This window comes from Scyliorhinus torazame, chromosome 7 (assembly GCF_047496885.1).
Source record: "Scyliorhinus torazame isolate Kashiwa2021f chromosome 7, sScyTor2.1, whole genome shotgun sequence".
Taxonomy (NCBI): domain Eukaryota; kingdom Metazoa; phylum Chordata; class Chondrichthyes; order Carcharhiniformes; family Scyliorhinidae; genus Scyliorhinus; species Scyliorhinus torazame.
The window spans coordinates 238,081,082-238,095,903 of NC_092713.1; the positions used below are offsets into that span (position 1 = coordinate 238,081,082).

A 14,822-nucleotide genomic window follows, 5' to 3' on the forward strand; every position below is an offset into this window, starting at 1 on the left:
AATGTATCATGGAGTTCAACCAACCTCTCCCTTTAATGTATTTGTTGCTTTTCCTAGCACACGGCTTTTTCCCTAGGTGTGGATTACAATTATGGACACGTGGGTTTTTAAACACAAAACACTGTTTATTCCATGAACTCAACTTAATATCTTAAATAAACATTGGATCTCTTAAAACCCCTTACTTCAAAGATAACTCAGAAAATATTGCAAGAGTAAATAACTCCTTAAACTGTTCCTTCAAACTTCCAAGAGACTTAACACCTTTAAACAGTATCACATCAGGTTAAAGGCTTCACTATCATAAGTTTAAATCACCCAAATGATCCAGAGATAGTCTTTCATGCGAGAGATCCAGCTCACTACAAACACAGACACACACCAGCTCTTTTCCAAAACTTGTAGCTCTCTGGAAACATAGACACACACACACTGCTTTTTGAACTGAAACTAAAAACCTGCAAAATGGCTGACCTGAGCTGAGCTCCACCCACTCTATGACATCACTGTTTTCTTAAAGGTACATTGCTTAAACATTCAATTCTTAAAGGCACTCTTGCATGACGCTTTAGAATCCCTGCATCCTCGTCACAGTTCACCCTCCTACCCAACTTGGTATCATCTGCAAACTTTCAGATGTTACATTTTGTTCCCTCATCCAAATCATTAATATATATTGTAAATAGCTGGGGTCCGAGCTCCGATCCCTGTGGCACCCCACTAGTTACTGCCTGCCAATTTGACAAGGACCCATTAATTCCTACTCTTTGTTTCCTCTCTGCCAACCAGTTTTCTATCCACCTCATTCCAGGTGACCAACCTGGTCAGGGAGTAACCCGCCCCCCCCCCCCCCCCTCACCTGCCAATCAACCATATCCTTTCTTGGCCAGCCCTCGTCCCATGTCACGCGACTCTCCAGGCCCAGCCTCGGGTGCCCACCGTCACCACTCCCTTTCTTGCTGCGTCACAGGAATCACATCTTTGTCAGCAGCCCCCCCTCCCCCCACCTCCCCCTCCTTCCCCTGATAGTCCCATCCCCCTCTCCTACGCTAACCATCTGGCCACGCTCCACTGTGCTCTCGTTAACTAGCCCGCCCAGCTAGCCTGGCAGCTCCCACCCAAGGCACCTGAGCCTCCCCCCCCGGGCCACTGATTACCACCCCACCCCCGCGCTCTCATACGTCCATAGACCAAACAACAATGGAATAAGAAAAAAGGCGCACTCATTCTCAACATCGCGCCAGCAAACCCAACAAAATATCTCAAAGGAGAGAAGTTCTCCATCAACCAACAAACAAAAGGCAATAAAAAGGCAGAAAAGACAAACCTCTTCACACTCCTCCACAGTTCAATGTCCACCTTCTCCTGCCAGTCCATTGTCTCTTAAAAACTCCATTGACTCCTCTGGTGTCCCAAAATAATGTTCTCGGTCGTTATAAGCTACCCAGAGGCAGGCCGGGTACAGCTTCCCGAACTTCATCCCCTTCTTAAGGAGGACAGCCTTCATCCGATTGAACCTGGCTCTCCTCTTCGCCAGGTCCGCACCTAGGTCCTGGTACACCCACAGCTCATTGCCTTGTCAGGTGCACCTCCTTGTCTGCCTTGCCACCTCACCCTTGATGCCTTCAGGTATCCCCACGATTCTTAGATTTTGTCTCTGGGAGCAATCCTCCAGATCCTCCCCTTCTCCTTTAGCCGCATCTGGGTTTCCCGCATCATTCCATTCTCGGCTGCCAACGAGGTAAGCTGCTCCTCGTGCTCCCCACCATCTCCTGCAATATCCGAATGACCTGGCCCTGGGACTCTTTCCTCTGTTCCACCCGATCAATTCCCACATTTAGTGGTTCTACTGCCTAGTACGGCACACACCCATAAAATTCTGCCCAGAATATTTTGTTCCCTATTTCCCTATAGGAATAAGCAAAGAGTTGGTATGGGATCAATCTTGTTGTTAAAACCAAATTCTACTAAATTAGGAGGGACAGTAAATAGTGCAATTGGGAGCTGAAAAGTACAAAATCACACAGGCAAATTGGGCCGAATTTAATGCCCTCCCCCATAGCGAGTTAGGTGGCAGGGACATGTAATCAGGCTGGTGGGGATCCCACCATCCCTTTCTCTATTAAGTATGTGGGATGAAGGATTGGAGAAAGTCTTCTCTCCCCGCCGCCAATTGTGGTCCCTAAGTGGGCAATTAATGCCCAAAAAACAAACCGTGTCGCTTGGGGACTTTCATGATGGGGGTTCCTTTGTTCAAAGGTGATCAAGGGACTGACATCATGAAGAGGGGGGCCCACTGCCCTTGCTGCTGAACCCCCACCCCATGGCCCCTATCCTGCCAACACTTATCCCTGTCCTGGGCCCCTCAATGTTCTTGGACTTCTGAATGCATTCAGGGACACAGCCATTCCATGAACAGCTGCCAGCAGCTTTTGGCAGATGGGACTTCTGCCCCTGCTCCCAGCAAATGCTGAATGTTGTCCAGCTAAGTGTCTGATTGGAACTTAATTTAGCGGGCCTTCCCAAAAAGAGGTGACAAGAGTATCGCCCACCAGCTAAGGAGCTGGTGAGAGCCCCATATTAAGTTAATTCATACATTTAATTCCAACCAGAAAATTATATACCACTATGGCAAATGGAATTCAATACCGGCAAATAGTCATCCACTTAAAGCCTTGAAAAATACATTGTAATATTTTCCAAATGGTAAATGAAGAACTGAGAGGTGTAACGACATTTGGTAGTCCAACTAAATAAATTAAGAGGAAGGTACAAAAAGCAATCAAAAAATCTAATTGGATAGGGGCGGTACGTGGGGCACAGTGGTTAGCACTGCTGCCTACGGCACTGAGGACCCGGATTCTGTTCATGTGGAGTTTTCACATTCCCCCGTGTCTGCGTGGGTTTCACCCCCACAACCCAAAGATGTGCAGGTTAGGTGGATTGGCCACGCTAAATTGCCCCTTAATTGGAAAAAAATTAATTGGGTACTGTAAATTTATAACAAAAAAAAAAAAATCTGATCAGATATTAGTCTTTATCTTACGGCGATTGGGATACAAAGAGGAAGACGTGATACTTCAGTTGTGGAACCTTGCTCAGAACTCTTCTGGAGCTCTGCATCAGTTTTGGACACCACACCAAGGTCTTGAAGGAGGTGCAGTGCAAAATAACTGGAATGATACAAGACCTAAAGGGTTAATTATGAAGGCAGATTGTATGAACCTAGTTCGTATTCCCTTGAGTATAGGAGATTGAGGGATGATCTGCTAAAAGTGAAATATGCTTCAAAGATTTGATAAGGTGGGTATTGAGAAACCATTTCCTGGTGGTAAAATCAAAATCCAGGGAAACATAATCTGAAAATGAAAACTAGACCATTCAAAGGTGAGATCAGCAAGCACTTTTTCCACACAAAGGTTAATAGAAATTTGCAACCCTCTTTCCCCCAGAAGAGGATGGATACTGGGACAGTTGGAGCTTTCAGACTAGGGTCAATAGATTTTTGTTGGTTGTGGATGCTTGGATCAAAGGTGTGTAAATGGAGTTGAGGTGCAGATCAGACATGATCTGATAGAATGGCAGGGCAGGCCAAGGGACTGAATGGACAACTCCTATTCCTAATGTACCTATTGCTAGGAAGAACCTGTTGAGGGTGTGCGATTGCCTGTGTCATATATTCAACATTATTATTTTCTCAGGAGCATTGTTCAAGCAAATGGCAATATTGGGAGGAACTTGTCAACCTTCTCTGTTTACTGCTTCTGAGCTACCAAGAGGTGACTAAACGTAAGCCAAGAAAATACTTTTGTTTCTGAGAGTTCACTTTGGTGTCTCTTAATAATGTTCATGTTACTAAATAATGTCCTCAAGACACCAGAGGTCACATCCAACACTACTAATACTGTAAATGACTAATTTATAGGTAGCTCAACGGAACGAGACATCTGATGGCAACACAAATGTAAACCTGGAAATGATCATGCCAATAATATTTGGATTTGTCAGTGGAAGTCAGCCCTCATACATAAAATTTATGTATTTTATAGTATTTTATATAATGGGAGCTTAACATAATTTTGTGCACTTGGATAAAGACTTCCCCATGGCTCTCTTATCTTACATCTGGTTTTGTGCTCATTTTCTTTTTTTGAATAAACAATTTTATTGAGGTATTTTTGGTATATAAAACAATGACATTGTATAGTACTGTACAAAAAAGAAAAGCAAATAACGCATAGTACAAACCACAACTCCATTCTCGCAAGGACCTGCCTAAACCACCCCCTACTCTACTCTACCCAAGCCCCGCCCGCCCCCCGCTCACGGTTAATTCGCCATACTTCGGTCTTCGGGGGCCTTGAGTCCCTCCATGCCAACAGTATTCATCGCCAGGCTACCAGGGAAGCAAAGGCCAAGTCGTCGGCCTCCTGGACTCCCGGGTCCTCTGACACCCCAAAGATTGCCACTTCAGGACTCATTACCACCCCAGTTTTCATGATGCCCGCGAATCCCTGCCAGTACCCCCTGAGTTTAGGGCTCGATCCGAACATGTGCACGTGATTAGCCGGCCCACCGGCGCATCTGGCACACTTGTCCTCCAGATCGAAGAATTTATTTATCCAGGCCACCGTCATGTGGGCCTGGTGCACGACCTTAAACTGGATCAGACTGAGCCTGGTGCATGTTGCGGTCATGTTTACTCTGCTCAGAACTTCTGCCCAAATACCGTCCTCCATCTCTCCTCCTCCCCCCCCCCCGCCCCCGAGCTCCTCTTCCCACTTAAGCTTCAGGTCCTCAGTCTGTGTATCCTCTGCTCCCATTAGTTCTTTGTAAATATCTGAGACTCTACCCTCGCCTACCTCTCCCCTCGATACTACCCGGTCCTGCGTCCCCTTTGGTGGGAAGCGTGGGAAGGACGGCACCAGCCTGCGCACGAAATCCCACACCTGCAAGTATCTAAAGTCATTCCCTCCTGCCAGCCCAAACTTCTCCTCCAACGCCCTCATGCTCGGGAAGCTCCCGTCCAAGAACAGATCACCCACCCTCACAATCCCCACCTTACGCCACAGTCGATACCCACCGTCCATATTCCCCGGGGCAAATCGGTGATTGCCGCAGATTGGGGTGCACACCGATGCTCTCACTTCCCCTATATGCCTCCTCCACTGGCCCCAGATCCGAAGAGCCGCTACCACTATAGGGCTTCAGTAGTTGCTGAAGTTCGGCAACGCCAGCCCCCCTTCCCCTCTGTTCCTTTCGAGCATCACCTTCCTCACCCACGGGGACATCCCCGCCCAGACAAATCCCAGGATCATTTTATTCAGCCTCTTAAAGAAGGACCTCAGGATGAAAACGGGGAGACACTGAAATATGAACAAGAACCTCGGGAGAATCGTCATCTTAACAGTCTGCACCCTCCCCGCTAGTGACAGCGGGAGCGCATCCCAACTCCGAACCTCCTCCCTCACTCGTTCTACCAGTCGGGATAGGCTGAGCTTATGCAACTTGCCCCAGTCCCGTGCCACCTGTATCCCCAAGTATCTGAAGCTTTCTCCTACCAGCCTGAACGGCAGCCCCTTCAGCCTATTCTCCTGCCCCCTCGCCTGAATTACGAACAACTCGCTCTTAGCCACGCTCAGTAAATATCCTGAAAACCGGCCAAATTCCCTCAGGGTTTCCATGATACCGTCCATCCCCGCCATTGGGTCCGATACGTATAACAGCAGATCGTCTGCGTATAATGAGACTCTATGTTCCACTCCCCCCCGGACCAGCCCTTTCCAGTCCCTTGAAGCTCTTAGAGCAATTGCCAGGGGCTCTATGGCCAGCGCGAACAGCAGTGGGGGGAGAGGGCAACCCTGTCTTGTCCCACGGTGCAGTCTGAAATAATCTGATGTCGTCCTGTTCGTCTTTACACTAGCCTCTGGGGCCTGATATAACAGTCTAACCCAGTCAATGAACCCCTCCCCGAACCCAAACCGTCCCAGCACCTCCCATAGATAGTCCCACTCGACCCGGTCAAAAGCCTTTTCCGCATCCATAGCTACCACTATTTCTGCCTCCCTGCTCTCCGAGGGCATGATAATCACATTAAGCAGCCTTCTTAGATTCGCCACCAGTTGCCTATCCTTTACGAATCCGGTTTGGTCCTCCGCAATTATGTCCGGAACACAGTCCTCAATCTAGTCGCCATGATCTTGGCCAGTAACTTAGCGTCTACGTTGATCAAAAAGATTGGCCTGTAAGACCCACAAGCCTCCAGGTCTTTATCCGGTTTCAGAATAAGCGAAATAGTGGCCTGCGATATCGTCGGGGGTAGAACCCCTCTGTCTCTTGCCTCATTAAAAACCCCGACCAGCACGGCCCCACTATCTCGGCAAACTGTTTATAAAACTCCACCGGATACCCATCCGGCCCTGGGGCTTTACCCGACTGCATGACCTTCAGGCCCCCCAACACCTCTTTGATCCTGACCAGGGCCCCCAGTCCATCTACCACCCCTCTACCCACTCTTGGGAAGGTCAGTCCGTCCAGGAATTGTCTCATCCTCTCCGGTCCCCTGGGGGTTCCAAAGTGTACAGCTTACTATAAAAGTCCCTAAACACCTTGTTCAGCCCTGCCGGGTCCCCCACCAGATTTCCCTCCCCATCCGCAATCCTTCCTATCTCCCTAGCCGCTTCTCTCTTCCTTAGTTGTTGCGTGAGCATTCTGCTGGCCTTCTCCCCATGCTCATATATTGCGCCTTTTGCCTTTCTAAGCTGCTCTACGGCTTTGCCTGTAGTCAGCACCCCGAACTCGGCCTGCAGCCTCTTGTTTCCTGAGTAACTCTGGCCTCAGGGACCCCGCGTAGCTCCTGTCCGTCCGTAAAATTTCCTTAACCAGTCGGTCCGTTTCTGCCCTATCTGTCCTGTCCCTATGAGCCTGGATTGAGATCAGCTCCCCTCTCACCACTGCCTTCAGTGCCTCCCAGAGCACTGCTGCTGAAACTTCTCCGGTATCATTTACCTGCAGGTAATTCTGCATGCATCTCCTGAGTCTCTCTCACACACCACCTCGTCCGCTAGCAATCCAACTTTCAGCCTCCATTGTGGACGCTGAAAGCTATCCTTACAAATCTGTAGATCTACCCAGTGCGGAGCATGGTCCGATATGGCAATTGCCGAATATTCTACCTCCACCATCCCGCCCAGCAAGTCCCTACTCATGACCAAGAAATCAATTCGGGAATACACCTTGTGTACATGGGAGTAGTACGAAAACTCCCTCGCCGCCAGCCGGCTAAATCTCCACGGATCAGCTCCCCCCATTTGCTCCATGAACCCTCTCAGTTCCTTTGCCATCGCTGGCAACCTGCCCGTTTTTGAACACGACCGATCCAGGCTCGAGTCCAGGACTGTGTTAAAGTCCCCGCCCATGATCAGTTTACGCGAGTCCAAGTCGGGGATCTTTCCTAGCAACCTCCTGATAAAATCCACATCGTCCCAATTAGGGGCATACACACTAACCAAGACTACTCACCCCTTCGAGCTTACCCCTAACCAAAACAAATCTGCCACCCTTTTATTAATCAGGATCGCAACCCCCCTAGTCTTAATGTCGAGCCCCGAATGAAAGACCTGACTAACCCAGCCCTTCCTTAGCCTAACCTGGTCTGCCACTTTCAGGTGCTTCTCCTGCAGCATGACTACGTCCGCCTTCAGAACCCGCAAATGTGCGAACACACGCGCCCTCGTCACTGGCCTGTTTAGCCCTCTAACATTCCAGGTGATCAGCCTGGTTGGGGGGCACTTCGCCCCCCCCCCCCACTTTGCCGATCAGCCATCCCCTTTCCTTGGCCAGCCCCCCAGCCATGAGTCGCGCATCCTCTGGCCCGCCTCCTGGCCGGCTCCACCCATGACCTCCCCACTGTTGCCATGTCCAATTTCCATCCTCGTCAGCAGATCAACTTCCCCCCCCCCCAGCAACACCGTCCTACCACCTAACCCCTGCTCTAATCGAACTATATGAACACTCCCCACCTGGCTTCCGTTGACTAGCCCACCCAGCTAGCCTAGTGGCTCCCAGCTTCAGCGCCAGCGCGTCTCTCACCCATTGTTCCCTGGCTCCCTTCCCCCCGGCCCATCCATACCACTTCCCCAAACCAGTCCTGCGTAAACAAATAAGTCAGAAACATCCCCAACAATAGTGCAATTTAAATCAAACAAATAGAGATAAGAGGTACCAGGCACTCTCAGCCCTTCCCCTCCATACACAGAAAAAGATTGCAACAAATTCCCCCGAAACCCCCATCAGAACCGCATCTTTTTAACTATTTTCTTGTTTTATATTTTCTCCCTACCAAAACTCCAACCAAACAAGGAACCCAAAAAGGAAACATTCAAGGAACCCACGAAAAAGAACAATAAAGACACATCGCAACCAAAATACATCCACCTAAAAAGGCCGAAAAAACAGAAAGAACGGTCCCAAGCATGCAGGCATCTCTCACAGCGAGAGAGAAACAAAATAGACTTAAAAGTTCTACCATGAGTCCAAGAGCCCTCAGCTCAGGGCCAGCCCTTGCTTCTTAACAAAGTCCATCACCTCCTCAGGTTCCTCGAAATATTGGTGCTGATTCTCATACGTAACCCACAGTCGCGCCGGAAAAAGCAGCCCGAATTTCACCTTGTTCTTATACAAAATCTCCTTCGCCTGCCTGTAGCCTCCCCTCCTCCTGGCCACCTCGGTACTCAGGTCTTGGTAAACATGCAGGTGCTATTGTCCCAAGTACAGCTTTGTGTGCTCTTGGCCCATTGCAGAACCCGCTCCTTGTCCAGGTACCTGTGGAACCGGACCACCATCGCTCGTGCGGGACCCCCTTGTCGCGGCTGCCTCACCTGCACTCTGTGTGCCCTGTACACCACCGGCAGGCGAGGGAACACCTCGTTCCCCAGCAGCTTCTGAAACATACCCTCCACATACGTGGCAGCATCCAGCCCCTCAGCCCCCTCCGGGAGGCCAACAATTCTTACATTCTGCCGGTGAGATCTGTTGTCCAGGTCCTCAAGCCTTTCCAGGAGCATTTTTTGCTGATCCCTCAACCTCAGAATCTCCACGTCCGCCACCGTTTAAAAGTTGGCCTGCTCCTCCACCATCTTCTGCAGCTTCTGGAGCTTCTCAGCCTGATCATCCAGCCTTTTTTCCAATTGGTCCATCGACTTCTGGAGCGGCTCCAAGTTATCGCGCTTCAGAGCTAAAACGCCCTCCTGCATGGCGTGTAGCAGTTGCTGGGCTGGGCTGTCAGCGCCTTGCTCTGACCATCGACCATATTGGTCTCTCTCACAGCCTCCACCGTGCCCTTGCTTGACCACTTCTTCTGCTGTTTACGGTCCCTCCGGCTTCTTAAGTCCATACAACTCTGTATGGGTTCAGTGCCTGAGTACTATTGCTTTACAGTTCCGGGCTCAAAAGCACAAAAAACAGGTCCAAAAGTCCGACCGAAACGGGAGCTACCAAATGTGCAACCTACTCCCTCATAGACGCCACCAGTCGTTTTATGCTCATTTTCAAATGTGAAATGGGCTGGGATTCTCCCCTACCCGGCGGGGCGGGGGAATCCGGCATAATGGAGTGACAGGAAGCACTCCGGAGTCGCACCGCCCCAAAGGTGCGGAATTCTCCGCACCTTTAGGGGCCAAGCCCTCACCTTGAGGGGCTAGGCCCACGCCGGAGTGATTTCCGCCCCGCCAGCTGGCGGGAAAGGCCTTTGGCGCCACGCCAGCCGGCGCCGAAAGGACTTCGGCGGGCGACGTATGCACGGGAGCGTCAGATGCCGCTCACGGCATCCCCGCGCATGCGCAGTGGAGGGGGTCTCCCGCCTCCGCCATAGTGAAGACCATGGCGAAGGCGGAAGAAAAAGAGTGCCCCCACAGCACAGGCCCGCCCGCCGATCGGTGGGCCCTGATCGGGGGCCAGGCCACCGTGGGGGCGCTCCCCGGGGCCAGATCGCCCCCAGGACCCCGGAGCCCGCCCGCGCCGTCTGCCTCCGCCGGTAAGGTAGGTGGTTCAATCCACGCCGGCTGGCGAGGGTTGACAGCGGCGGGACTTCGGCCCATCGCGGGCCGGAGAATCGCCAGGGGGAGCCCGCCGACCGGCGCGGCACGACTCCCGCCCCCGCCGATTCTCTGGTAGCGGAGAATTCGGGACACGGCGGTGGCGAGATTCACGCCAGCCCCCGGCAATTCTCCGACCCGGCAGGGGGTCAGAGAATCGCGCCCCTGGTTCATGTTAGATATGAAAAACATAAACAGACAAAGTTTCTATTTGTTTATGCGCAGGTTCCAAAGGTCGAATCTGGGTGCAACCAGCTGGACCAATGTAAAATGAGAACTGAGGGGGTGATCTGGGAGAGGTCTTTAAGATCATGAAACGGCATGATAGGATAAATGTAAAGAAAATATTTCCTTTTGTAGAGGAGACTAGAACACGTGCCATAAATATAAGATAGCCCCAATAATATTTGCCAATACGAGATTCAGGAGAAGAGTGTTTATCTACAGAATGGTTAGAATATGGAACATGCTACCACACCACTGAAAAAATGAATAGAAGGATATATTGATGGAGTTGGATGAAGAAAAGTGACGAGAGGCTTGCATGGAACATAACCACTGGAATGTACCAGTTGCAGTTGTATTAATAAAACAGCATCAGATTATTAATCTTTATATATAACGGAATACTTCTTAATTGAAAGGAAAATAAATGATTACCGTCTATTATGCTGCCTGATTGTACTGGTTCATGGCAGATCTTGTGATTCTGTACATGCAAATTATTTTTGTGAAAATTTGCAGCCAAACCGAACCAGTTAGACAACATTTTCTGACTGCACCCAAAGCAGCAGCCCTGCCTAAATACTGTGACAATGAGAATTAACAGTCTTGCAGTAAATTTACCATTTTCAAACAGTAAATAATTATTTTAGATGTGTAATGTTACACCAATCGAAGAAGTAATTTTATTATGTCTGTTATTTCAATTACTTCATGGATGTTTAGGTGTTATAAAGGTAATTCACAAAAATGCTGGAAATGTGAAATAGAAACAGAAAATTCTGAAAGAACCCAGCAGCTCTTGCAGCATCTTTGGGGAAAGAAACAGAGTTACAGTTCCGAGTCTGTCTAACTCTTCTGTTTCCAATTGGTTCCTCAACATTTTGTTCTAGAAAACTCTCATATGCAGTCCATGAATTCATCCTCCCTTTTGTCAATTTGGTTTGGCCAGACCGTGTGAAGATTAAAGACCCCCAGCATTATTGCATTACCCTTGTTTTGTGCACCTCTAATTTCCTGCTTTATATTTTGTCAAGCACTACGATTACCGCAAAGGTAATCCCTATTCACACTTTTGTGTACTGATTCTACGTCCTGACTTTTGAACTGAGACTATTTCTCACTTTTTCTTTTATCTTTCTTGAACATGTTCTTTAGGTCACCTGAGGCTTTCAATCTCAGAACGGGTAAAATATGTTCTGGCGGACACTCCTCCAGTGCTCACTACTCATGATGAGATCACTGCTAAAGAAGTTCAGACGGATATGGAGGAATTCTACAATCGAGTACTCAGTGATTTAGGACCACCATTGAATCCACAACTAGAAGAACAGATCAATCTACTGAAAGCTCTACTTCTATGTGCAGCAACTGGAACATAGCTGTTTTAATTTATTGTAAACAGATAATTTTATAGATATGACCCAAGATTTACTTCCAACAAACACACATCTCTTGCACAAAGCTGTGTACCATCTGGAATTTGAAAGGCAATTCAAGCTCTCAGTTCTTCGACATACGTGCAACGCAACGCATTAGGATTTATGCCATTATGAGGCAGCCATGCAAACCTACTGGTGAACAGAGAAACCTCTATCTGATTTCATTACTTTTACATTGAACTATATTTCTCACCGCAACACACAAGGGCATAATCACCACTGAATGTATTTCTTTTTGCTTTGGTGCTTTTCAGCTGGATACTGAAATGCAGACTTCAGTCATCTTCGGACTTCAGCAAAATGTTTTGAAGTGAAACTCTATACCTGTGAGGTGGGGAAAGGAAGAGGTGTCATAAAGGATAAAGGCTAAGACCATATTCCTTGGAATAGAATTGGGAGGGTCTCTTATCTTCACATGATCCATTCAAACATTCCACACAAATTCAAGGTTGACCTGAGTTTATACCGTGGCTATTCACATCACGTGTAGCTTCTGTTGCTTTGGAATCGGATAATTTTTGTTTGTAATTTTAATCATTTGCTGTATGTCACAGCAGTTTCTCTATAAATATTTTATTTAAAATTTAATATAACCAAATTTCACATTAATGGGAGTGGTTAACCCAGAATTTTATGCCTCCCATTCATGTTGTCAGAATGTTCTTTTAACCTTATGAATTTAAATACAATTTTATTATTATTCCTCAAATGTGTCACGTTTTAAAATTGACTTTAATAAGGTTTCATTTCTACAGGGTTATTACATACACATATACGATAGTGGAACTTCCATTGTCTGTGCTCCTTTATTTTCTGCAAGACAAGACCTTCCGTGAGATATCGTCTCACTGCTTTACTACTTTTGTTATTTCATACAGAATGAAATTCCACAATGTTTCTTTCATTACTTATACCAATATATTGTAGTAAGACTGAAATAACTTGGTTATTTGTCTACCAAATACCATTGTACTCTGGGGAGAGGGGTGATTCCCCCACTATGGCAGACAACGAGGGTTCTACTGTAACATAATATTGCACTATTACAATTTTTAATTAATTGAATTTAAACTAATTCAAGGAAATAGTTACCAGAATCCTAAGTTTTGTATTTTTCATACTTGTTTATTTAATAAGAAGTCTTACAACACCAGGTTAAAGTCCAACAGGTTTGTTTCAAATACTAGCTTTCGGAGCACTGCTCCTTCCTCAGGTGCTCCAAAAGCTAGTCTTTGAAACAAACCTGTTGGACTTTAACCTGGTGTTGTAAGACTTACTGTGCTCACCCCAGTCCAACGCCGGCATCTCCACATCATGTTTATTTAATGTAATGTATGTATGTAATAATAATTCAATGTCGTATCTGTCAGAAGATAATTCATTTTTGGTAACATGCAGTGACCTTAGCCAGTTTCACAGGCCATTGAAAATGCTGTTGTTCATAGTCCATTAGTTTGATACAAGGGAGCTTGAAAGCTTAGTAACTCATATGATGGAGTGCATGCATGGATTGGGGTTTGGTCCTTGGGCCTGTTTTTCACAGGTGTTCACTTGTCATTTCCACTATGCCTTATTTGGCAATGCTAGGGAACACATGCTGATGAGCAGACGATGGTCATTGTACCATATGGAGCACCGAGGACTGGGGAAGGTAGGTGGTACTGGGGGACCGAGGAGCAGTAAATAAGTTTGGCTGAACTGTTGCACCAGGATTTGCTGTTCATTGGCTGCCATCATCTGCTTACTCTAAGCTTAAAAAAGATAAAACAAAAAGGTTGAGTACATCAGTAAAGAAAATGTGTGACAGCCATACAGGGACATGGAGAGACAATCCTGTGAGAAACTAGAGCCACTAAAAGTGCCTTACTGCTAGTTTTGCAGTGCTGTGGGGAAAGGAAATGGGAGCGGGGCCCTTTTTCAAAGAGACAATGGACCCAATGACCTATGCTGTATGGATCCTGAGTGATTCATGTGGGACCTTGCAGATTTTGGTAGAGATTTTTATCTTATCTGTCTAGTTACACCAAAGGCTCTAAGCTGAAAGAGGTGTGCTGAACATCTTTGCTGATACTAGCCCTTTAACAAGGTAGTTAATTAATTCAATCAAAGTTCACCTATTTCTGTATAGAAGTAACTGTATAAATGAATCATTTGCAGCAGTACCTCACCAGTGTTTTAAAAAACAATGACACAAAATGGTGTGTCATTCTGTACCTCCAATGCACTGTAGTTTGAATTGGTGGGAATGCAAAGGTTCTAAAAGAGAACAAAATAAAACTGGTTAAAAACACTTGGTATTTTAAAACAAAGGTTTCCTGTTATGTTTTGTTGGTGAAATGTGCACTGTGGAAGATATGCACGTTATCGATGGACAAGTCTGTCACATGTATAAATATATGGGCGGCATGGTGCCACAGTGGATAGCACTGCTGTCTCACAGCGCCAGGGACCCGGTTTCAATTCCAGTCTTGGGTGACTGTCCGTGTGGAGTTTGCACGTCCTCCCCATGTCCGCGTGGGTTTCGTCCGGGTGCTCGGTTTCCTTCCACAGTCCAAAGATGTGCAGGTTAGGTGGATTGGCCGTACTAAATTGCCCCTTAGTGTCCAAAAGATTAGGTGGGAGTTACTGGGGTATGGAGTTTTCTTTTCAACAGCCAGTGTTCAGTCTGAATATATGCAGTAGTGCTGCACAGTCGGGCTGGTTTAGCACACGGCTGAAGAGCTGGCTTTGAAAGCAGACCAAGGCAGGCCAGCAACACGGTTCAACTCCCGTACCAGCCTCCCCGAACAGGTGCCGGAATATGGCGACTAGGGGCTTTTCACAGTAACTTTATTGAAGCCTACTTGTGACAATAAGCAATTTTCATTTCATTTCAATAAAGACTGTTACAAGAACAAAAGGCTCTAGTTACAATTAAGTGGCAACTAAAGATTGCCATACAGTTTGTGATTTTTTTAAGTTTCCCTGGAGGAACATGTACACAATTATTGCAGTTATTTATTTGAACAGTATAAAGTTGACACCTTACTAAAATCCCATAGGAACCCAAATGTCTAGGTCTCTG

The 14,822-nt window shown here is 47.3% G+C and overlaps 1 protein-coding gene across 6 annotated transcripts in view; it reads left to right on the forward strand.

Moving 5' to 3' along the window:
• The window catches only part of simc1 (SUMO interacting motifs containing 1), a 160,346-nt gene extending 146,298 nt beyond the window's left edge, over window positions 1–14,048 (forward strand). For all 6 annotated transcript variants that reach the window (XM_072512175.1, XM_072512174.1, XM_072512173.1 and 3 more), the window contains 2 exons: window positions 3,702–3,789; window positions 11,475–14,048. In XM_072512175.1, coding sequence (XP_072368276.1) covers window positions 3,702–3,789; window positions 11,475–11,698 — 312 coding nt within the window. In that variant the 3' untranslated portion in view covers window positions 11,699–14,048. The remainder of the gene's footprint in view (window positions 1–3,701; window positions 3,790–11,474) is intronic.
• Window positions 14,049–14,822: the final 774 nt, after the last annotated feature.